General features: G+C 41.5%; 1 protein-coding gene across 1 annotated transcript in view; it reads right to left on the reverse strand.

Moving 5' to 3' along the window:
• Positions 1 to 6,304: 6,304 nt before the first annotated feature.
• Positions 6,305 to 24,494, reverse strand: part of LOC107728925 (zinc finger SWIM domain-containing protein 5-like) — a 52,814-nt gene continuing 34,624 nt past the window's right edge. The window contains exons 2-14 of the mRNA XM_016539262.1: positions 20,119 to 20,475; positions 18,648 to 18,796; positions 18,051 to 18,201; positions 16,746 to 16,922; positions 16,481 to 16,657; positions 15,109 to 15,255; positions 14,682 to 14,819; positions 12,807 to 13,064; positions 12,057 to 12,192; positions 10,612 to 10,769; positions 10,337 to 10,500; positions 9,745 to 9,826; positions 6,305 to 9,341 (exon numbers count right to left, since the gene is read on the reverse strand). Coding sequence (XP_016394748.1) covers positions 8,479 to 9,341; positions 9,745 to 9,826; positions 10,337 to 10,500; positions 10,612 to 10,769; positions 12,057 to 12,192; positions 12,807 to 13,064; positions 14,682 to 14,819; positions 15,109 to 15,255; positions 16,481 to 16,657; positions 16,746 to 16,922; positions 18,051 to 18,201; positions 18,648 to 18,796; positions 20,119 to 20,475 — 2,957 coding nt within the window. The 3' untranslated portion in view covers positions 6,305 to 8,478. The remainder of the gene's footprint in view (positions 9,342 to 9,744; positions 9,827 to 10,336; positions 10,501 to 10,611; positions 10,770 to 12,056; positions 12,193 to 12,806; positions 13,065 to 14,681; positions 14,820 to 15,108; positions 15,256 to 16,480; positions 16,658 to 16,745; positions 16,923 to 18,050; positions 18,202 to 18,647; positions 18,797 to 20,118; positions 20,476 to 24,494) is intronic.

The raw sequence follows: 24,494 nt of genomic DNA on the forward strand, positions 1-24,494 counted from the left end.
TTTCTTCTAAAATGAGCATTTTTTCTCAGGCTCCTGTATTTATGTTCAGTTATTTCACTTTAATGGCAATGAAAAGAACCTGTTCATTGCCATGAAAGTGAAATTACTGAACCTAGACATGATAATTTCAGATGGCTTTTTTTTTTTTTCCCCAACAAAAATTATTACATATATAATATACTTTTGAAAATTTTAATTATATATGTTTAAAAAAAAAAAAATACTGTTTTACGATAATAATCATATAATGATATCAACAAAGTAAAATCTGAATGAGAATTTGAGGGTAAAATTTGCCCATAAGCCAAACATCTTAATTGTCGGCTTCATTTTCTTTATGCAAAATATAATTTCTTTTTTTCTCCTAATGATTTTGTGGTGAAATGTGACCCAGATATTTCCTGACAGGCTTTTGAGAGACTCATTTCAGTGATTATGTAGTATTATGTATTATGACTATTTTACCTACTTTTTATAATGGCTCCACACCAATCCATCTAATCTTTAATATAATTTTCAGTCGAAACATGCCTTTCTCAGTTGGATTGATGTGTTTTCATTAGAGCCGATGCACTGTACGATCACAGAAGAATGTGGAATAAGTGAAGGATAAAATCTGATTAAATCCGAAGCGCTGTATGGGTTTGTTTTTAATGCAGTGCCATAGTAACATCTGGGCTGAGACTGTCTTCACTGGAATTGTGACTGACGCTAATGAACCTCCGAGAATGTGTGTACATATCAATGGATGTTTTATATGACGCGAAATAACGAGTGATCCTTTTAAGACAAACACCCCTCAGGGGAATTTCTTCCGAGCTGAATGTCACATACCTAAATCACGTGCAACCGTTTTTTTTTCTATTCCCTTTGTTTTGCGCGAGTCTTTCGGTGGGGGGTTCACTCTCTTGATCTATGATTACTGTCTCTCTTACTGCTTTTCACATTTAGTAATAGAAATGTTAATCCCAGAGGACGTAATACCAAATGAGGAATAAGCACCCCGGGTAAGAAAATCCTTAAATCCAGTTGTTTTTTGTTTTTGGGAGGGTGGGAGTGGGATTCCCCAGCAACACATCATGTGATGTTTTGAAGAATCCTGAACTTCAAAACAAGGATTTATTGGAATTACTATACATTTTTCAATCGTGTTAGTGCTTTCAGAAACCCGTTTGTGTATATGAAATGGCATAGGAGCTTGCAGATCTGTCATTTGTCAGCGTAACAGAATGATTACTAATTCACTGTCTGTTTTACAAGCAACCACAGACTAAATTGAAACAACATGATGGATGTTTTTCCACACACGCATACGGTCATTTAGTGTGAAATGGTGGCAGCTGCAGCCCTCTTTTACCCTCATCCGCCGGTGTGCGGTGTTGTCAGTGCAGGATAAGTCTGGCCTTGATTGTGTGTTAGGTGCTGTAAGCCCCGCTGAAAGAAGAAACGTCCTGTAATCAATTTGCTGATTAGTGTTGTTGGATTTTTAAGCCCCTGTCGCTCGCCGCTAGTTTGTGTCCATGGAGCACAGCTGTGATTGGGGGGCTGGGCCCTTTTCCTAGTGAGGCACAAGCGCATACACACACGTGCACACACTTATTCTGAGATACCTCAAGGGGCTCCTGGCATTATTTTTAATTGCAACAATGAATCCACTAAAAAAAATCTGAATTCCCCAAGGTCTCCTTTAGGAAGCCACAAGGGGGATGAAAGTGGGGGTTTGGGCTCAATCTCTCAGCAAATCAGCAGGCCTGAAAATCCAATATGTTCCTGCAGACAGCAGGCTGTACATCATTTGTCAGGTCCTGGCACTATCACTGCTTTATCAGATAGGAGGGTTTTGGGGGGCTTGGCCTAAGATTGATTTGAAATCTTGGGGACGGATTTCAAGTTGGTGTCAGCATGGTGGAGTCCAACTTGTAAAATTGAAATGATTAAAAATGTGTTTATTGTAGGCTGCTTTTCTTACAATGCCATGTTAACAAAACAAAAGTGTGATCATGTAAGTGAATTTTTGTTGGGCAAAAAAGGTCTATTATTTATAGCAATGTATGAAGCACAACTTACACAGAAGTCACTTTCGATACAAGCAGGTTTCTATCAGGGTTGCCAGGTTTTCACAACAAAACCCGCCCAGTTGCTACTCAAAACTAGCCCAATCGCGTTTCGAGGTGGGTCCCCCGGTAAAAATCGCGTTCCGGGGGTAATATGTATTTTTGACTTTGTTCCCCTGGTAAAATTAGCATTTTAGGGGCTTAATATCATGTTATTGGGGTCACTTAAACCCACGGACATGAAAAACAACCCGCAGCAAGTGTTAAAGTAGCCCAATTCCACAGGAAAACCACGGACTCGGCAACACTGATTTCTATCGGTCAATGCTGCAAATGTGTGACCAACTCGAATCCGTTGCAAAATCTGCATGGGGAAATATTTCACCCTCAAACGACATTCCCAAATATGTGTTGCTCAGTGTACTGAACCTAATGCTTGAGTGAGTGAATAATGCAATGACTTACTCAAAAACGTTTGTTGCCACTAATGGCATATCGTAATCTGCAGAAACAGATCCCCACCAAGACGCTTTGTGACAGTCTGTAATGTGCAAACACGCTGCGTTTTGACTGACAGCTACACTCTACATCCCCAGTCACCGCTGCCTACTCTCTGAGTATGGCCTATACGGGATACTGTTAAAATGACTTGACAAAATGTGCACACACGATTCAACAGGAGCGCATATTAGAAGGTATAATGATATAATTCTGTAAATAAAATGTAAACTACCATACTTTAATATACATGTGTATATATTACATCCAAGTGCATTTATATTTAACTATTCCGTTGTTAAAGGGATATTGCACCCAGATATTAAAATTGTGTCATTAATTACTCACCCTCATGTCTTTCCAAACCCATAAGACCTTCGTTCATCTTCGGGAACACAAATTAAGATCTTTTTGATGAATTCCGAGAGATTTCTGACCCTGCATAGACAGCAATGCAACTACCACATTCAAGACCCAGAAAGGTAGTAAGGAGGACATCGTTAAAATAGTCCATGTGACATCAGTGGTTCAACCTTAACTTTATGAGGCTGTGAGAATACTTTTTTGTGTGCAAAGAAAACAAAAATAACTTTATTCAACGTTTTCTTCAGGAGAGTACTATGACGCATGCGTGTGCATTCCTCTGCTTGCAAACAAGGCGCAGCGAATCCGGGTTCTCCATCAGAACGCAGGCTCTGTGGCTCCAAAGACTGACACAGCTGGTAAGAAGAAATTGTTGAAAAAAGTCGTTATTTTCGTTTCCTTTGAGCACAAAAGGTATTCTCATCCCGTCATAAAATTAAGGTTGAACCACTGATGCATTTATAACACTATAGGCTTACTTGGTATTACCTTTGCATCAAATAACAAAAAACTAGTTTACACTAGTGGGTGTTTCTGGCTGTGGGAGAATTTGACATAACTCTCCGACTGCCGTTATCAATCTCTCACTATTTTCCTGTCTTATTGAAGAGAAAACCAGTGCTTTTGGACTCTTGAAACTCCGCTCAGCCAAGCAAATTTGAGGCCTGGAAGTAATCTGTATAATTTTACATCAACCACTGTATTGTGAACTTGAATTAAAGGGGTCATATGATGCTTTTTTAAAGATCATTATTTTGTGTATTTGGTGTAACAGAATATGTTGACATGCTTTAATGTTCAAAAAACACATTCTTTTTCAAATACTGTACATTATTGTAGGACCTCTATGCCCAGGTAGATATGTGGGGCGTGTTAGAACGAGCCGTTTTAGGTAGGCGTGGTTGACTCTTAACTTTGATAAAGAATATCTCGTTGGTTTTGAGACTTTAGTCTTTGCAACTTCAGGGATCTTATCTATGCACAATCAGCTTGTAACACTCCAAAGAGAAAGGAAAACTTGAAATCGCATCATATGACACCTTTAACAACGAGTATATTTTTAGATTTCCATGAACCTAGATTAATAAATGAATAACTTGTTATTAAAAAAGTGTAACCAATTACGCATATCACAGCTGTTCAGCTTGATCTTTCATTCTGTTCATCTCAAAATATGTTCTTTCTTCCGTAATCCACTACAGCTCTCCGTTCCCACTCAGCCCACCCCACCTCCCACCTCCCACCTAAAAAAAAGTCCCAAGCTGCCCCACCCCTCCTTACCCAGTCTTCCGACACCCCAATTACAGAGGGATTCTGGGAAAATCAGAGCAGCAGAACAAAGCTCTGCAAATCAGCTCCCCTATGAACACAATATGTGATTATGCTGACAGCAGAACCTGCCATGCAGGGTGCAAAGGACAAAGCTTCCTCTCACTGCACACACCTGCCCAGAAGCACAACAGTTCTCAGAGTTGCCTGACAGGCTCGTGTGCTCCATGACTACGTTTAGACATCGTCCTTCTCATGATGGGTTGGGTTCTAATTAAAGAAAAGCCTCCGTAACATTGTTACACGTATAAACAATGCTTGTTTTCCCCCACCAAGCCCAACACCTACTCCTCGCTCCAATCTGACAGGCTCAGCCCGCGCTGGAAGCTCACAACAAGGTGGGGAAAGCCAATTACTCGTCTCTCTTTTCCTGGCGTGTCACTTCTGCTAAATCACTGAGCTAAGGAAATGCCTTCTCTTTGCAGCGTGTCTAACAGAGCCAACCCCGTCCATATTTCAGCCGGCAGCACTGCCATGCTTGACAAACACTTACTCAGTGGTCCTCACAGGAGCGCGGCGCTGCACTGGGTCCAAGACACAATGAAGAGCAGCAGCTGTGAGGGACCCTGATGGATGGGATAGTTTGTATAAGCAGGCCCAAAGAGCATTGTTCCTGTCGACCGCATCTCAAACACAGTCGATCACTCTGACACGAGGTTTTCCTGGAGTTTATTGTGATTCAGACGCTGAGTTTCTAAAGAGGAGACAGGAGGAGATCTGGACAAGATGTGTGGTATCAAGCTTTTTTGGCATAACTGCAGTGATATTTCTGACCTCATGACACCAAAATTGGAGCTGTGTGTTAGCATACGGATCAGCATAGGTGTTTGAAACTTGTTTATTTTTTCAGTATTTATCTTATGGGGAGACGGATTTTAAAAATCCCCTTAACACAAATTTGGGGTTAGTAAGGTTGTTTTTTCTATCGTAAATATAAATATCGTAAAACATTATTGCATTTTAAAATAACTGTTTTCCATTTGAATATATTTTAAAATCTAACTTATTCCTATGACAAATCCATTACTCCACTCTTCAGTGTCACATGATCCTTCAGAAATAAATAAATTATGCTGATTTGGTGCTCAAGAAACATTTCTTATTAATGTCAATGTACAAAACACATGCAGTTGTACTGCTTAATATTTTTTGTGGAAACCGTAATATATTTATTTTACACAATTCTTTGATGACTAGAAAGTTCAAAAGAACAGCATTTGTTTGAAATAGTTTTTCTTTTCTTTTTTTACAATGTAAATGTCTTTACTGTCACTTTTGATCAATTTCTATTTATTTGCAGCCCTAGTACCAGTAAATGCAATTGCAAGTGTTTCATATAATGGGTTTATCATCTACACACAACTATGTGGTATCACTGGACGGTATCAAATTAAAATAATATTAATAATAATAATAAATAAATAAACAAACAGCCATTCAATGTGCTAAATTCCTTCAAGAGAAAAATACATCACAGGAATAAAAGACGGACTTGATCTAGCTGTATATAATATTCAGTTTAAAAAGCGGCAAAGACGTGTTTCACACTTTATTCATAGAAAAGCACTGAAGTTCAACACAAATCATATAAAATGGTAGTAGCATTACATAAATAGTAATAAATTTTTGTTTATAGACATTAGCTCAAGAGGTTGCATAAACAAAAAGTGTTGATGAATTATACTTTTGTGGCAACAAATACTGGATACCTTTTTATAATTCAGTAGCACAAAGAGGCGACAAACACTTTCCCTTAAATTAAAACGAAACAAAATCAAACAGTAGATGAACTAGTGAACAATCCCAACCAGCGATTTTTTTTTTTTCCTTCTAAACTCTAGGGACAGATCAAAACACTGGTACACAGTTAACACATACAGACACTTAAGAGTATGGAAGAGAGAAATCAAAAGCCAGAGGAGGTTATTCTCTTTTTGCAATGCCATTGGACCAACTAGTTAGCTACAGAAAATGCTCGGTTTTTTTTTTACCTTTTTGTTTAGTTTTTTTCTTTTTTATATATATTTTTATAGTTTTTTTTATAATTGAACAGGCAGCACTATTATCATTCTGAAGATGTGTTTATATATAAAAAAAGAAAATTCCCTAATCTGTGAGCTTTCTCTCAGGTCCGTCCACTGAGCTCCCTGACAGAGCCGATCGAGGAAAAAAGGCTGCATAACGTGACTAACACCTTGCGGTTCAGAGTATGCCACAGCTGAGGCAACTATTATGAACTATAAAAAAAAAAAACCTCTGTGAACAAAACTAACCAAAAGTGGAAACCAGCAAACCATTTAAATGAAAGTGACCAACCTTAACCAACAACATAGAGAAATCTCCTCAAGATTTAGCCATTAATGAAGCATCTATCAAAGTCTCGATTAGGCAATGGTAAGTCGCAACCTCAAAACAGACCCTATTGCCCTCAAAAAGCCCCAATACAAGATAATCACGACCCTAAAGTATGTGGACCGTGTCAAAGTGAAGGAGAATAGGATAGCAGATGCCCTTCATCCTTGTTCGGGCCAGTCGAAGGTGTAGGTCCGTTTTCTCTGTGCTGTACTCCACTGACATTGGCAACACAATGTCCTGAAACACATGCAGTGCTTTCAGAGAAGACTAGAAGGCTTCAAAGTAAAGAGTTGTACATAGATCAAAGGCAAAGTCCATCCAAACTCGAAGCTCGTGCAGATTACTTTACTTACAAGATACAAACGGTTGAATTTTGGGAGAGCGCCCCCACCCCCGAGCCAAACAAGGAGAAAAGACAGAGGAAGATCGGGGTGAAGAGGGCAAATCGTGAAGTGGTTCTGCATAGTCTGTTCATAAACATTTGTCCTCTCCTTTCTTCTTTTTTACATGCTTCCTCTTGCAAAAAATTTATTACAAAAAAAAAATAAAAGAGGATACAAATAAAACCGTAAATCAAAATGTACACAGGAGCACCTGAGAAATGTTTCTGAAGTCTTTCCTCTTACGGACGTCACATTCCCAGCCCAACAAATTCAAGTATCCCAAAAGAAAAACATACAGTTATCATAAATAATTATAACTTTACAATTTTTTGAATTGACACTTTCATATTTACAATATCTTAAATGCTTATGCTACTATTTTTTTTCTGTTTTGTTTCTTTAAGTGATTCCCTGAGAACGGAGTTGAGCATCTCTCTTCTCGTTTTCCTTCAGATGGAAGCCGCGGAGTGCATTCTAAGTGTTCGGATCCACTGGGGCACTTGTGGAGGGCGGAGGTCATGGAATGTGGAAGATATTACGGTACAGTTTAAAGCCAGCTAATTCCTCGCTCTGCCAATATAGCTGTTTTTGTCCAATGCATCTATACAATTCACCTAATTTGTACACAGTAAGTAATTGCTGATCCGAATGCGTCGTGTAGGGGGTGGAATTTAATGAAGTGCTAGTACATATATATTATTACTGCTACTCAATCTCACACAAGTCTTTTTGTTTCCGTTTTCGTTTTTCCACTGAGAGGTAACAGAGAAACATATATGGCTGATACTGATGGGTAAATATCTCTGTTTCGTTCAAACTCAGCAAGACCTGGAAACAGCACGGAAGGACCGAGCACACAGTTGAATTTTCGAACAGAGATTAAGATGAGCCGATAGAAACAAACACATGAGAGAGGGGAGGGCTCACGTCTTGTGGCTCGCTCGAGTCGTGGTTAGGAGGTTCGGCAGAGTGTAAGTTTGAGGTGATGTGCCCGTCTCACTCTTAAAATCAGGCCTTTTCCAGAGAGAGAGAGAGAGAGAGAGTTAAAGCTGATCCGTAAAATACGATCGAGGTATGAAAATAACACTGTGTGTGAGTGTTTCAGGAATGAACGTTTTGATTCGAGTGTTCAAGCCCCTTCCAAAACCAACCAAATGCCTCCCCCACGCTCAAAATTTACCACAATAATCATTTGGTTTCTCTTTATGTGCCACTTTTACATTTTTATCACAATATCTTGATTAAACGAAATCAAGAACGAGCCAAAACAAAAACATAAATGGTCAAAATTACAGTTGTTCTTCTCCCCTCCACAGGTTTGACCTGGTAGAATAACTTAGTGAACGGAAATTGTTCACAATAAAAAAACAAGACGAAAACAGATCAAAACAAAAACAAAACTTAAAATTTCACCAAAGATGACCAAAAAAAAAAAAGGAAGAATAAAATAATGCCTTAAATAAATGAAGAATGAAAGAAGAACGAGTTCCCCGCAATCAACCGAAACGTTCCCGTACCAACATCATAAGTTTCTTCTTGCCCTTATAGATCTGTTTGAGGTTGTCTATAAACTGGGCGAACTGAATGTGGCCGTCTTGGGCCAAAAGGAAGGTCTCGCGTGCCTTACTAAGGAACTCAATGAACTCTCCGTAGTGGCGTGGGCTGATGTGCGTGAGGCGGGAGTGGGTGGTGTTGATGTAGGCACTGATCGTGGCGTCCAGTAGCTGTCTCAATGGGGCTTTGTCAGTGCTCATAAGCTTGCCCGAGTTACGTCTGCCAGGGATGCCGGCCAGGCCGGGGGCCGTCATTGTGCAGCGCCGCAAAATGTCCGAGAGCACCGTGGCGCAGTGAACGCTCTTGACCACCAGAGGGATGATGGCGGCCAGCTCATTCTTGCCCAGCGAGTGGCTGAGAGCACAAGCCCACAGCACGTCGTTGATGGCCGGATGCGTGTCTTGGTTGTAGGCCAGGTTCAAGTGGGTCATGGCGAGAGACGCCAGTTTGAAGGCTCGAAGGGGGTAGCCGCGGTGCTCCATGTAGCGGGCAATGGTGAAGAGCTGAGAGTAGGTCATGCCTGTGGAGGCGGCGTCGATGACTATCTGATAAGCCGTCTCGAAGGCGATGTGGTCCTTCTCACAGAGGGTGAGGGCGGACAGGGCGCAGTTTTGGGGGTCCTTCATGGCGCACTGCAGGGCCAGGGTGCGCGCGCAGCTGGCCAGCTCCTCCCGCTGTGGGTAGTCGAGGCTCAGGCGCAGGATGGTGTTGTGGGACATCACTGTGGCTGCCACTATGCTGGTCGCTTCGGTGGGGGTGAAGAGAGTGTACCAGCTCTGCAATATGCTAACCAAAGCTCTCAGGCCTGCAATGAGACAAAAGAATCAATCAGAACAAGTTTTGCTTGTGCTTCTACATGCATTTATAATCTACCCAAGCCATTCAACTTATCTCCAATTTCAGGGAAACAATCGAGTGTTTGAAGTATTTAATACACATTGGGCGTCACCCAAGTCTGTTGGAGCATGCGCAGAGGTCAACTGTAGTCTGATTAATGTGCATACATGCTGGACAAAGCTGAGCTACAGTCGCATTATTTAGGTCAGTTAGTTTGAGTTCGACAAAATGGATTTCAGTCAAACTGCAGGGTTTACATGACATTTTAAAAAGACAAAACTATTAAAGTGCATGTCAGTGTCTTAAATGAAATTTAAACCTGGCAGGAAAAAAATTATAATAATTTAAAAAAAAATCAGTTTGATACAGACCGACTTCAGTAGCACATGTGACTAACCAACGAACCATCTCCCGCCGCCTCCAGTTGAGTGTCGAAAGAGTCATCCTCATCACCTGCAGAGAAATGTCATATTGCATTAGACACACAAAAGATTAGTGTACTGGAACTAATACACAGAGTGTACATAAAAACACTGAAAACTATTCAAAAAGGCCATTATATAAAATTAAACCGTAATGAAATTGTAATAATATTTCACAATATTACTGAATCTTTACTGTATCAAATAAATGCAGTCTTGATGAATGAGAAACTTATGTCAAAAGCATATTTCTGAAAAATCTTACCGAGCCCAAACTTTTTTTCTCTTTTTTAATGTCAAAAATGTAAACACACATGCTCATGAAGTTAAACATCAGAGTGCCAAAAAAGGTTTACATGCAGATAAACAGAGAACAATGTTCTCTGGGGGGGGGGGAAATCTCACTCTGGGCTCACTGAAAAATTTAGGGTGACCTTAACTTAAATACAATATGCATACTTGGTGTAGGATCACGCATGTGAACACACTCACTGATGAACAAAATAAACCAGACACCACATAAGGATACATTTAGATTTACCTGAAGGCCGAGCTCCAGCGCTACATTGAGCAGTGTGATGTCAGGAGGGTTATCTGCAGGAGTAGCAATCTTAAAGGCATCCTGGGCCAGTTTGAAGATGAGGGAAGAGGAGTGGATGTGCTTCTGAATGGCCTCCAAAACAGTCCGCAATCTCAACATGTCACCTAAGACACAACACAGACTTCTCTTAGCTAAACACAGGCACAGCACATAAAAGTTTGTTTAAAGTGAACCTCACATGACTTGTGGGGAGCGACCGTGTGTGTAGCGCTCACCCTTAGCAGCAGTAAGCATGGTAGAGGCCAGTTCACACTGCTGAGACTCCAGGTGGCCCAGTGTGAACCAGCGTGGATATCTGCTGGGTACTATGGAGATGCCATGGTGAGGGTGTCCTATGTCACCTGAGGGAGCCGTGGACTCCAGCACTGGAAGCCTGCAGCGAACATGATTATTCTGGATTAGTCACACATATAAGATTCTAGTTATTCACATAGCCTATAACAAAACTGATATATAAGCTTAACACTTTTTTTCAATTTATTTTCTGTTGCTATGCACTGTTTTCTATAGTCTTTCTCTACTCATTTACCCAGACATGATTAGCAGAATACTGTGTGCTATTTTCTGCTAGCTCTGTCTGATGGCAAGTGATTAGAAATAGCGTTCTACACTCTGCTACTCCTGCCTGAGTGAACATATTAGACCACACCACCAGCTCAGACTCACAGAAGGTGCGCAGAGGGAGCAGTGCTATTGATTGTGTATTAGTGAGGACTGTGATGAGCTAGACTCGGATAATGATGCCTCAGTGCAGATATACAGTAATAAGGTCCCACAGAGGCTTTATATGGCTGGAGTCAGTATGGGTAACACATCATGTGGAGATTCAGTCTAATGTGAGGAAATGTGCTCAATAAATAAAGGTGAAAACAATGCACACATTTCACATGAAAAACATGACAGAAGAATATCCAACACTCTTTTGCAAGTTGCTGCATGATGGTGTGACTTATAAATGCAAGTTTTCTTTCCAGTTTTGATGTACACTACTGTTGAAAGTAGTACTGTTTAGGTTAGTATGTTCTTTTTAAGAAATACATTTTAATTCAGCAATGATGCACTAAATTGCTCAAAACTGACACTTTTTCAACATTGATGAAAATAAGAGCAGCAAATCAGCATATTAGAATGATTTCTAAAGGATCATGTGACACTGAACAGAGTAATGGCTGCTGAAAATTCAGCTTCAACATCGCAGAAATAAATTACATTTTACAATTTATTAAAATAGATAAAAAGTTATTTGAAATTGTGATAATACTTCACAATAATAATGTTTAACTGTATGTTTTATCAAACATATACAGCCTTGGTGAGCATAAGAGACTTTAAAACCATAAAAAAAATATTTGAAAGAGGAAGTTTGTGTGGGGCATTACAAAGGGCTCATCCCATTTTTTTTTTAAAGGAAAAAATAAAAAGAAACTACAGAATTTATTTACATCACAACCATTTGCTACTTGCTAGTAAGATGCGGGTGTTTTAGGGGGAGGGACATTCTCATCCTAGAGAGAATCTGATTGGACATCAGTACAGTACATCATGAGTCGACATCCTGTTTTGGTCTGTTTTCCCACATAAGACCCCATTAGGATATTAGCATATATAAACCCCATAGATAATACACATGGACTTTGGATGGAGAGAAATAGAGTCTCACCTCATTGCACGAAGGCCCAGTTTGTACGCCAGGTCTGTGTCGTGTGGCAGGAGGGCGGTGAAGAGGTACTTGGCAAACGTGTGCATGGGAACGCTCTCTCTGTGGATGACCTCCCCCAGACCACTGAAGGGACCACCTGGACATACGGAGAGAGACAGAGAACAGCACATCAGAACTGCGCTGTCCATCATATCAGATTGCAGGGTTGAGTCAGGCTTGATGGACAGGAGGGCTGGTGAGTCAGTGAGGGCACACACAGCAAGTGAGAGAGAGAAATCTGAGTGGAGCGTATCGCTGGGACGGCTGGGGAGGACGATGAGAAGGCAAACAGGCGGCAAGGCCTCATGGGCTTTGACAGAGTCTGTCCTCCCTAGTAGCAGCGCAGATGTCTGCTCTAAGGTTACGCCGCGTGTCAGTGGGAGGCTTAGATGCAGGGTGGCCTGTTTTGGGGAAGGGAGTTGGGGACACTGCAGAGGCCAGCCTGCAGATCTTTTTACAGGCATAGCGCTCCCTCGCTCTCACTCACACACACACACACACACACACACACACATATATATCCAGGCTAGAGATAGAGGAGGAAAAGATAAAAGTAGACAGCGATCCACATGGGGGAAAAAGGTTGTGGGAAAAGCAAGAGAACAGTAAGGGGAGGAAACAGCTCCACACAGGGAGGATAGGGCCTACAGGGTGATGACAAGAGCAAAAGGTTGAAAAGTAGACGTGATATTAAGAACAAAGAGTTTGTACCTTCTAAAAGGAGGATGGCTTGTTTGCGGAGTGTTTGAACTAATACGTCATCCAGCTCCATCTCTTGCAGCTTGGCCACGATCTGCTCCTCGTTCCGGCACACCTTGTCCTGGGCGTACAGGCCCTCGGGCATTAGCCGCTGCTGCCCCATACCCATCAGCGCCACCTCTAGCGCCAGCGCCAGGTACGACTCCCCTCCATCTGGACATCCCCACACCGGCACATGCTGGTACACTGGAGGCTTGGGCTCACCCGAATCTATTTGGACACAAAGTGCTGTTTGTCAATGTCAGTTTACAGCTTGTTGCACATGTTCTTTTTGTAAAGAAAAAGCAATAAACAAAAATTTTAGGAAATAAGGCAAGCACATATAGACTACCACTCAAAATTTTGGGGATGGTACAAAAGTCTCTTATGCTTACTAAGGCTGTATTTATCTGAACAAATGTACAGTAACACTAATATTAAGAAATATAACATTTTAACTACATTTGTACTCTTCCTACAAAAAAGTTTTTAATTTCATATTGTATTTATTTTAAAATATAATTTATTCCTGAGATGGCAAAGCTGAATTTTCAGTGTCTTCAGTGTCACATGATTCTTCAGAAATCATTCTAATATGCTGATTTGGTGGTCAAGTAACATTCCTTAACAGTGTTGAAAAATTAGCTGCTTAATATTTTTTATACTTTTTTCATGATTCTTTGATGAATAGTGGGTTCAAAAGAACAGTATTTATTTGATTTTTTTTTTAAACAATTAAAAAAAATTATTGCTGTTACATCTTTTAATAAAAGTATTTCTTTCAAAAATAAATAAATAAAATATCTTACTGACCCCAATCTTAGGTAACATATAAAAACACCACAGACTGTATCAGTCATCTGTATCAATGTCCAAGGATATCTGTACCAAAACTGAGGAAAAACACCATCTGTTTGGTAAGAATTTAGACCCTCATCACCAGCTCTTAAATCCCCTGGCAAATTTATCCTGTTGGCCAATTCTGTTTGTACAGTGAGCAACAGACAGGGATCAATGGGTTCACCGCCATCTTGCTACACTGGAAAACAACATCTCTACTGGTATCTCACAATCATCCCACACAAAACAATTTGACCAAGTTACGTGTGTCCTATCCAGTGCTTTGGTTTACAGTAAACCACCTAAGTATTAAAGCAGAGGGGTTAGAGGGAGCATTGTTTTGGCTTTCCACACTGCTGCCGCCGCCGCTACAGCTGCTGTTGCTGGTCCTGCTAAGCTAAGATCCTGACCTTTGGACGTTCTGATTGGATAAAACCAAGAGTCCGCCCCCATCCCAGCACATGCCAGATGTTTCCAACTGTGCAACAGAGTCAAACAAAGAGCTATGCTCTCTAGCACACATACAAACATACAGTGTAATGCACGACAGGAGCTCACACAAGCCAACACGACCGCTACAGCGCCGTGGCCAAAAGGGAGCACTACGACGGGACAAGCGCACAGATATGCACAAACTCTTCCAAGTCACAGTACCATTTGCCAGTATTATTCAGGCACACAATGCCTCTCTGTGGGTTCCTCACTACAGGAATACAATGGCCGACATTTTCCATTGGCCTGAGCTGGGAGGGATGTATGGAATGCAAATGCTGATTGATTTTATACGTTTTACACCACTGAGTGGGCAGAATGACCTTTCTGATACAATAGCACCCCTTAACACTGCTCAGAAAAGGAGGGCAATTGTAAAGCGTGAGGAGATGGGGATCCAGCAGACTGAATAAAGCTCTCAAAGACACAGGCCTGAGTGAGGAACCAAATAATGCCCAAGGCGTCTCGGAGAGTCGTAAAAGGACAGAAGCCCAATGACAGCCTATAATTGTGTACCTCCGGTATCCATGGTATTGTCATCCTCCACTCGACACGTCTCCGTGAGGGTGGCGAAAAGGCAGCCAATGGGGTCGAGGGGGTGGCCCACCCAGCCCTCCAGATTGGTGGTGTTGGTCATTCCCCTCTGCAGCAGTTCTGAGGACACAACGGGATATATTTACTTGTATTAGGAACATATGCATCAACATGTCAATACTTAAATTACTATGAAACAAGCACTCTTTTTAATTTTAAAAGCACACATGGCTGTTCATAAAATTTCTGTTCAAAAATTAAGAGTCCTGCAGTTTTCTTTTAATGTCTACATATACACGTAGAAATGGTCACTATCCAAAAGATAAGGCTTCTGATTAACAATAATGAATTCGTCATGAGCATTTGGAGTAAGGCCGCATGTTATGCAAAGCAGATCAATGTGTGTTACCTTTCTTCTGATGCTTGTATATGTCTAATTGCCGTTGCTGTTGGAGCCGGAGGGTGTTGATTATGGCAACAGCCAGTCGCAAGGCTTCTCTGGGGTAACCATGGGAACGCAGGGCATCCACCCTGGCGCATGCTGTAGGCACGTGATCTGGAACGAGTCACGTGATACAGTATAAACATGGTGGGGCTCCTTTCAGATGGGACGGTTTCAATTTCAGACAAAATTGTAATGGAAGCTCATGCAGAAGTGAAATCAGACAGATTACGACACAGCAGGAAGTGTCTTACTGAGAGTGACATTTCCTCTTTTAGACTTAAGGTCCTGTCACACCAAGAAGGAGAACTATAAGTGATAACTATATTGGTGTCCACACCAACCCACAGTAACATTATGTTTATTTCAAAGGGTTAGTTCACCATAAAATGAAAATTCTGTCATTAATTACTCACCCTCATGTCGTTCCAAACCGGTAAGACCTTCGTTCATCTTCGGAACACAAATTAAGATATTTTTTGATAAAGTCTGAGAGCTCTCTGACCCTCCATAGACAGCAATGCAACTGAAATGTTCCCAGATCCAGAAACGTAGCAAGGACATCAGTAAAATATTCCACGTGACATCAGTGGTTCAACCGTAATTTTGTAATTTTTCAGCATACGCACGCTGTCAACTGAACGTGAACAACGCTGATTACGTTCTGGGGTACGCTCCAAAATGGCGGAAGACGGTAACTCGGGGAGAAGAATTGCTGATTAAATTATGTTATTATTGTTTTCTTTCCGCACAAAAAGTATTCTCGTAGCTTCGTAAAATTACGGTTGAACCACTGATGTCACAAGGACTATTTTACAGTTGTCCTTGCTACGTTTCTGGATCTGGGAACATTGCAGTTGCATTGCTGTCTACGGAGGGTCAGAGAGCTCTCAGATTTGATCAAAAATATCTTAATTTGTGTTCCGAAGATGAATGAAGGTCTTATGGGTTTGGAACGACATGAGGGTGAGTAATTAATGAAAGAATTTTCATTTTTGGGTGAACTAACCCTTTAAGTGCGTGCTGCAGGTACGTCATCTGTTGATTTAAATGTTCAAGCTCATGTAGATTCTAAATGGCTGTCAATGTTTTTATTGTTCTTCAGCTGGAAAAGTGATTGCAACGATATCGTATCTCTGTATCCTTATTGTTATAGCTGTGGTATGGACTTCCCTATTCTCATAGAATTAGAGTGATTATTACAACTTTATAGTGGTGTGAATGTGTCTTTATTGTTCAGAGTCTGCTGTAGGAAAAACTTGCATTGCCTGGCTGCTCTGAACAGAATCAACATGGACAAAAATAGCTTGAAATGCCTGAGAAGTATGTAAATACGTACCTAGCCACAGTGGCAGGCCCTGGGGGTTGAAGAGCAGGCTCTCTCCCTCTCTCTGGTAGGCCGGGGACATGTAGAAGTCACTACTGATGATTCTCTGCAAGTGACTATCCTGCCAGTGCAGGTCACAGGCCTCCATTGCTCTCGTGAACACCGTTCTTCTAGGCCGGGCCAGTGAGTCTACGCAGAGTAAAACATAGTTATGTGAGCCACAGACATTGAGATAAGTGGATAATTTCAGGTTTGTATCAACTGATAGGAGGCTTACCCTGAGCCAGGTTGCTCTGTGGCAGAGCGTTGGTGATGTTGGGAAGCTCGCTGCCGTAATTGCCATCCTCTAGAGGGCAGATGTCCATGTCTCCCCATTTCTTCAGCTGTCTCAGCCAGCCGCTCTTCTCTTCACTTTTACAGTGCGGGTTCAGCACGATACACACCCACAACGCACCTGCAAACCCACAGCACAGAGTCGTCTTTATAACTGAAGTGTGGCTTATAAATGATCGAGGGAGAAACTAAAAAGGTAAAATGAGCATAAAAGGATAAAGAAAGGAGATTTTAGGTTGCCACTTTTCCCATTTTTATACACTTTTTAACTTGTTTAGCTTTGAACGCAGCTTTTGATTTGCTCCTAAATGTGAAATGGAAAATTGGCGCATTTAATAGATGAGGCTCTACCGCATCAATGTCAAACACTGGCACAGGGGAGCATATGAAATTTGGCAGGTGTAGGGTTGTCTGGTGGGCTCGTGTAACTGGCGATGCCTTTTTGTATCTAGGTAACAGATGGCTGGCCTGTGTCTTTTTCCATTGCAGTCATGTACACGCAGCCCTGATTGGCCAAATTGCTGAGCTCCGGCCAATCAGAGTGGCTGTCAACTAAAACACTGAACTGTCTTGCACATTTATTAGACGCTCCGGTCACAGTGATGCGCCTGCTCTTGCAAAATCAGAATGCATGGTCAACCTGGCAGGTGCGCCTTGTTTACAGCTACAACCATTTAGAAGGAAAAGGAAGCCAGAGATGCAGCTCTCAAATGAGCCTCTTCAGGATGTGCTCTCATCAACCTCTTTAAATGGCCCGATCAATAGGAGGCAGCTTTAAAGCTCATTGATCTTGGCCCTTTCATGCTATCCCGATAGAGGTGGGCGGCCGGTCCTCTGCATGTGCCGCAGACTAAGTCAGTCGTGCGCTGATCCACTTGCCCTGACTGAACTGCTGCAGGTCAGACAGTGCACATGCACGAATGTGCTTAAGGCTAAGGATATTGAACCAAGGACCAAAAGAGTAAGTACTAATGATTAAGGTTTACAGAAGAGGGATGAGGTTGTATACGAAATACGAAATTGGGCTAATTGTGCTACGCTACTCAAAAAATGTGATTCGGCCTAGTAGGACACTTTACTGGGTCATCATGTGTTGTTGATAAAGAAACCGCATCCTATTAAACAGCCATAGGCCAAACCTTATATCTAACCCCTAAAATCTCTGACTGGTTGATGAGAATGTTGTTCCAGGACAAACAAGAATGATGATTGAGAAACATGCCATACAAGTTAAGAAGAAAAAACTCACCCAGCTCGTCCCAGAGTTGTCGGCATTTGTCGGTCATGCCTGTGCCCTGTTGTCGCCACAGAGATAGACGTGGGTCAGCCATGAACTGCTCTGTGATGAGCGTGAGCATCCGTGCCCCGTTTGAGTCGCGCATCCTCAGCATTTCCCTCACCTGAACAAAAATCCTGGTTTAACCTCATGCATCACGTGCAGGACTAACACACACCTGTATCTAACAAAAATCAGCATCATATTTTGAAGAACAAAGCAAGTAATTAGTACATAAAGCATCTTATACAGTGAAAACAGCACAAGTGTTTTAGCTGAAAGGACTGTGAGATCAGGATGCTTATATATGTGTTTGAGCACTATATTCAGCATCAATATCAAAGACTGTAGTGCAGTCCTTCAAATCTTCAGATAGCAGACAGGTAAAGCAATGAACTGCACTGGCTACTGAAAATAAGAGGCAGCTTGACATTTAATTAAAATACATTGATTTAAATGGGCCTCCTAGGATTTCATGGGCCCATAATTCACCATAATAGCACATTTCGCACTGAGCATTTCACACACACACACACACACACACACACAGAGAAAGCGAGAGTGTCTCACCTTGGCAAACATGGAGTTGAGCTGCTTGCCTGAGCCATAGTATCCTCCCTGAGAGAGGAACTGCTTGACCTGTTCCCTCACTTGCTCCTCATCCAGGTGCCAGCAGTTCTCATCATCAATACTGGCCCCTGCTGTGGGATCCGGGGCCCCTGGGAGAGAAATACACCCGGTTAACTTTGGATACTTTCAGCAATAACACATATCATTTATCTGTAGAAAAACAGAGTAGAAGCTTGGGTTACAAGCTTATGCAATTCAACAATAGACAGAAAAAAATCTGCTTGTACACATTAACACTTTGAAAAACAGCAGTTCCTGAGCCTGCTTACTCTAAACCACAGCCGAAATCAATAATATCACTTCCTTTTGGCAGAATACCCTTTTTTTCCCATTATAAACTGATAATACCACTGAGGTGAGTCAAATCATAGCTATCAAAGTTTGATTCTTAAAAGATTGCTTCCCATTGCCACTGTGATTTGCAAAAGAAAAAAAGGTTAGAAAAGCCAAATGCATTAGAGACAATCACTTTATCTGAGGAAGGTCTTACTGTATTTCCAATATGTTGATGCACTTTAGGTTTACACCCCCCCCCCCCCATTCCAAACAAAAAAAAATTGAATTCCACTTAGACACCATGAAGCTGCTTCATATACAGACTGCACAGAGAGTTGATCTGCCTATTGGCCCCCTTTGGGTCCCCCTGTGGGTATTAAACATATATAAACGCTATATATGGAAGCGGAACGGTTGATTTTGCATCGCTTGCACGTTTCCCTGTCCTTGGCATGTGTTATATGATAAGAAGATCCATCTTGAGTTAGAGATTAGCTCTTAAAAGGCTTGGGTGGATTTAGGGGAGCAATAATAACTTTCATACAGTAGATTATCATCAGTGTGTGACATACGCATTGGAGTTATTTACTACGCACGTATCTACAATGTACAGGGTATCTATGGAGCCAACTGTGCTGGATGTAAAGTGCTTTGAAATAAGAGCGCTTGTTGTAATGCTTTAGATTGCGGTAGACTGTAACCCTGTTCAGCATAATAGTAAATTATTAGTGTACTTAATGGCTGCAATGGACTAGTGAGGTGCAAACTGCTATAAACAGAAGGTGCTGTGTGTCCTTGTATAAGCAGGCCTCCAGCGTAGGTGTCCATTGCACTTTTGATCCAACATCTTGGCAGGTTAACACATTCTACACATTCCGGATTCAAAGTGTAGCCACTGATTAAACATTGATAAGGGGCTTCTGCCTGACCCCTTAATTCCTATTTAAAACAAGGTCAGAGGGCAAGAGGATGGACTTCCTGGTTTCAGAGGCTCCTTGGATAAACGATCAGGAAGAGGTGGTATTTATTTTTGCACAATGTGTTGAATAAACCTTTCAAATGGGGGGAACTCTATGGAACATTTGCCTGTGGAAAAAGAATAGTTGTCATGTGGCTCTTTGTTTATGCTGCTCACCATGTACTTGGTTGATCTCAGAGTTGGAGGATAGGATTTCATCTGCCAGTTTTTGGGCGGTGGGCAGCACTTCCGTGTGGTGGGCTGTGATAAGGTACTGCACCAGCTTTTGCAGCTGGTCTCTGTTCATCTGGAAGAGTGTCTCTGAGATGGGCAGCCGCAGTTTGACTTGCTCGGGTTTGCGGATGCGATATAAGGACAGTGCCACCACGTGCGCGCAATAGAAGATGTCTCGGTTGCCACAGCCGCATGTTACTGACGTGATCTTACAGCGGTCGAAGCTGATGGCTACCTTATGTGTCGTCTCTGGCTCGGATTGCGTTGCCGGCTCTGTGACTGTGCCACTGAGGTGAAAACCTGCATAGGAAGAAGCAGAGAGGAAAAGCTGAAGTTAATAATGACATTTGATGTCATTTGAGTAGCATATGTCTCTCATTGGTCCTAAACAATTCTCTTGCTAACTGCGTGAACGTAAATGGATCTGGAGGTTGTAAGTCAAGATTGGTAACCAGGAATGGCTAAAGGCAAATTAGGTTGCTACCAAATCCACATCTGATTGTTTGACTGTACAACAGACTAGTTTTGTAGCTAGTGGTTACCAAACCGCAAGATATGTCAGATGCTATCCAACTGCAGAGTGCTATCTCCAAATCCTAGTAGATCATGATACAGTAGAGCCCTATAGGAAATTGGCCCTTAAAATGTCATTAAAAATCCATAACTTTACTCAAAATTCCCAAAATATATGAAGATACCAGTCTAAAGCCTTTTTTAGACATTATACATTCATAAACTTTTTCAAAATTATTTGGTCTGCAACGTTCTAGAGAACCAAAGAACTAAAAGCATGAAGGAAGAAAGACTGTACGCATGTCTTTGTGGCCAGTAGGATGGCTCATTCTTCACTTTGACTCTTAAATTATTAATAATGGAAGCCAAAGGAAGGGGGTGGGGGGACTAGAATTACTGGATCACTCTAAACCATTGCAATAGAGCCATTCATCACAATGCCCAGGAAACTACATGGGTTCAGAGATCATTTGAATCTCAAATCTCTATGCACGCTTACAAGTGACAGAATCAGGATCCCATGTATCCTTGCAGAGTCAACAGCTGAAATGATTCAAGGAACAGGCTGTTGACAGGAACAGGCAGGGCAAGTCTCATTCGTTACCACCCAATATGCCCAGAAATGTGTCCAGCTGACGAATAAAGCCTCCGTGACCAGAACACACTGCACCAGAGCTAGAAGGTGTCTTTACATGTGCCCACATATATACACACATGTGCAGGGAAACAGACAACCGCACACATCACAATTAATTCTAGGGTTCGGCTGGTGCGACAGGGGTGTCTAATAAGCATGTGCAAAGTCGGCTGTTCCCTTGCCAAATCCCACAAAAGGCTTTTCCAGACGAGTTCTTCTGAGAAGTCGGCCCCCTCCTCAGCCCCGAGATTTTGGAGAAAAGAAATCCGACGTCCAATTTACTGCCAAACCCTTTCAGGCACAGCCAACACAACAGAGCCATCTGATTAAGGGGACTTTATGGTGATGTCTGTTTTCATTTTGATAAAAGACAGAAAAGGAGAGGGAGTGCCCCTATGTGTTGCAAATTACTTTTGGCACAATGCGGTGTTCAAAGTGAATTTGGTTAGAGAGACAAATGTCCACAGGAGTGTGTAAGAAGGGAGTGCATTTATAAGGTTAATTTTTCTTTTAAGGACTACGGCAAGAAGGATCAAACCGTGCGTTTTCGTCGTGCTGCAACTGGCATTTCTTTATGAAGCTAGCGCAGCTCTGAGGCATCGATTGCAAGCGTGCTATAAGACTGATCCTGTTTGCAAAACATGACGTATGGAAGGGTTTTATGGTAATTTTTTTTTTTGGCAAAAACTTAAAACGTGTTAGGTCTAATACACGTTTGCAAGGCAAACAATGGATCATCTTGCCTACCACAACGTATGCAAAGACTGAATTGTTTTACATTTCAAAAATGCCCCAGGCAATGAGGGCGCCTTCATGTGAACCTTTGCATTATCAGATCATACATTATCTTGGACTGGAAAACTACAGATGAGACTAAACAGGCCTGAATTTGAACTGGCTATCACCATCAGTTTGCTTGATCTTTCCAACGGCCGAGTCGCATTAGTCACATGAAGGACACATCCCACCCAGTATCAAATGGAGCAGAGCGAGCCTCCCTACAATGATAATGTTTAACGGTAATGGTGGCTGAAATAAGTACATTTCCCAGCTGCTTTTAAGAGGAGTCATTCTGCTGTCCTGTGCTGGCCGAGTCCACTCCTCCTATGTGTCATCTTTTATCAGATACAGAATTGGCTTTTGCAGAGGGATGACTTGGGGCTTTTATGTTCATAATAAGGAGTAAGAGACAGAAAAACAGGGAAATATAAAACCGAGAGAATAAGAGTCTCATTCATGTCCACAGTACAAATAGTCACACTTATACACTGAAATTTAATGCTCACATTTCAGGTTGTGTTTAAATATTGTAATAGTACCAATAATAATAATAACAACAACAACAATAGCCTTAGTAAGCACAGCTATTACAAAATGTGCTGATCAGTAACAGTAGATTTCTGAACAACATGTGTTAGGATCGGCCATGACGGGCATCTATGACATGGTCCGTCGGTGAGGTTATGGAAAAGCAGATAAGCCCATAGGCTCATGTGACAAGGGTTGCATTGAAGAGAGCATGCATCTGCTACTGATGGACATGAAGAGCCCTCCTTGTCTTTTTATTCTCTCTCTCATATCGCTTTCCACCAGGCCTTTTGTTGCTCAGATGCAGCACTGAATGCTGCTCCACAATGCTCTCCACAACTGCTCTTTTCAGGCTAACCTCCATCATGGTGTGAACATAGATCGGACCCTCCCCCCACCTTTAGAGGCTTTTCGATCATTTTCTACCTGGGTGAGAGGAAGGGGGACGGATAGAGAGAGAAAGATGAACTGTGCTGGGAAATGGAGCGAGGATGGATGTCATAAGCAGATGGAGTGCTGTTGTCAGTCAAAATGAGCCATGCAACATCATCTAGAAGAAATAATGACACTGCTGTAGTTAATATCAGTCATTCTGACCACACAAAGAAACTATTGAGCGTGTCTGCTGTGTCCGCACTAGGGCTGAACGATTTTGGAAAATAATCTAATTGCGATTTTTTTTACCAATATTGCGATTGCGATTTAATATGCAATTCTTTTTTTTAAAGCTCTTTATGTTCTGTATTATTCAACAAAGACAAACTATAAATCATTGTATAGTATGACCAACACACTATTAGATAGATTAAACATAAATGTTCTTTTCTGTAGGCCAGGCCTATATGTTACGATGAAATTAGGTGATGCATGAATTGATATGAATGACATTTTTATTTAACAACTACAATCACAGTAGTATATTGACTGATTTGTTGAACTTCCAACCTTGTAAGCATGTAATAATTATGACAACATAAAGCACTGACAAATAAGCCTGGTGTAAACATTAATATGAAAGTCAGTAACAAATCACACAAACTAAAGTAGATTGCAGAAATATAAAAACAAATCTGTTGCTTGCACACTACTTTAGGTAATTCACAGTCACTGTAATAAACATATGTAAACATGTGCACTGCACTTTTTAAACACTGTCTGTTAACTTTAACTTTTACTTTTTTGGTCGCGCCCCCCTTTAAACCTATAAAAAAAAAACTGCCCCCCTTTCCCAAATCCCCATTCCACCTCAGACTACCAAATAATTTCACTAAACATTATGAAAAATCTGTGTTTTTTCATTAAAAAAACCTACAGGGAAAAAAACACCTGCATCACTTGAAACATTGAAAAATAGCATAGACAGAATAACTGTTATTATTATTATTCACTCTCTGTTGTTTATTTATTGTGGGTTTCATGCTGTCCGCTAAGGCATAGGACACACACAGGCTTTCCTCCTCACCAACGACATTAAACACCGTGTCTACACCGGACGCGAGCGGCAAAATACAGTAGAACCATTATAATCAGTGACACTGTGTACTCTGGATGCGGTGCGGCACGATAAAACCTGACATTAAACTGATGCCTTGTTCTATTTATGACGTACTGACACAAAGTTAAAATGATTTGCAACGGTCGCTTTGTCGCGTCAGTGTAGAGCTGTTGCGGCGCGACACGACAACTGTAGCGTCCGGTATACACGGTGAGTGAAGCCGAGAGCAAGATATGCCTCGTCATATTTTATGCATTTAGCATTTGAATGACCAGAACCTGCCATGGGTCTGTGCGACTTCATCTATGGCTTTTCTCTTCGCTTTCACAAACCGATCCATCTCCCATTCTAAGTTACATCCTTTGG

This window comes from Sinocyclocheilus rhinocerous, unplaced genomic scaffold (genome assembly GCF_001515625.1).
Source record: "Sinocyclocheilus rhinocerous isolate Xijiao unplaced genomic scaffold, SAMN03320098_v1.1 scaffold1785, whole genome shotgun sequence".
NCBI classification, from domain to species: domain Eukaryota; kingdom Metazoa; phylum Chordata; class Actinopteri; order Cypriniformes; family Cyprinidae; genus Sinocyclocheilus; species Sinocyclocheilus rhinocerous.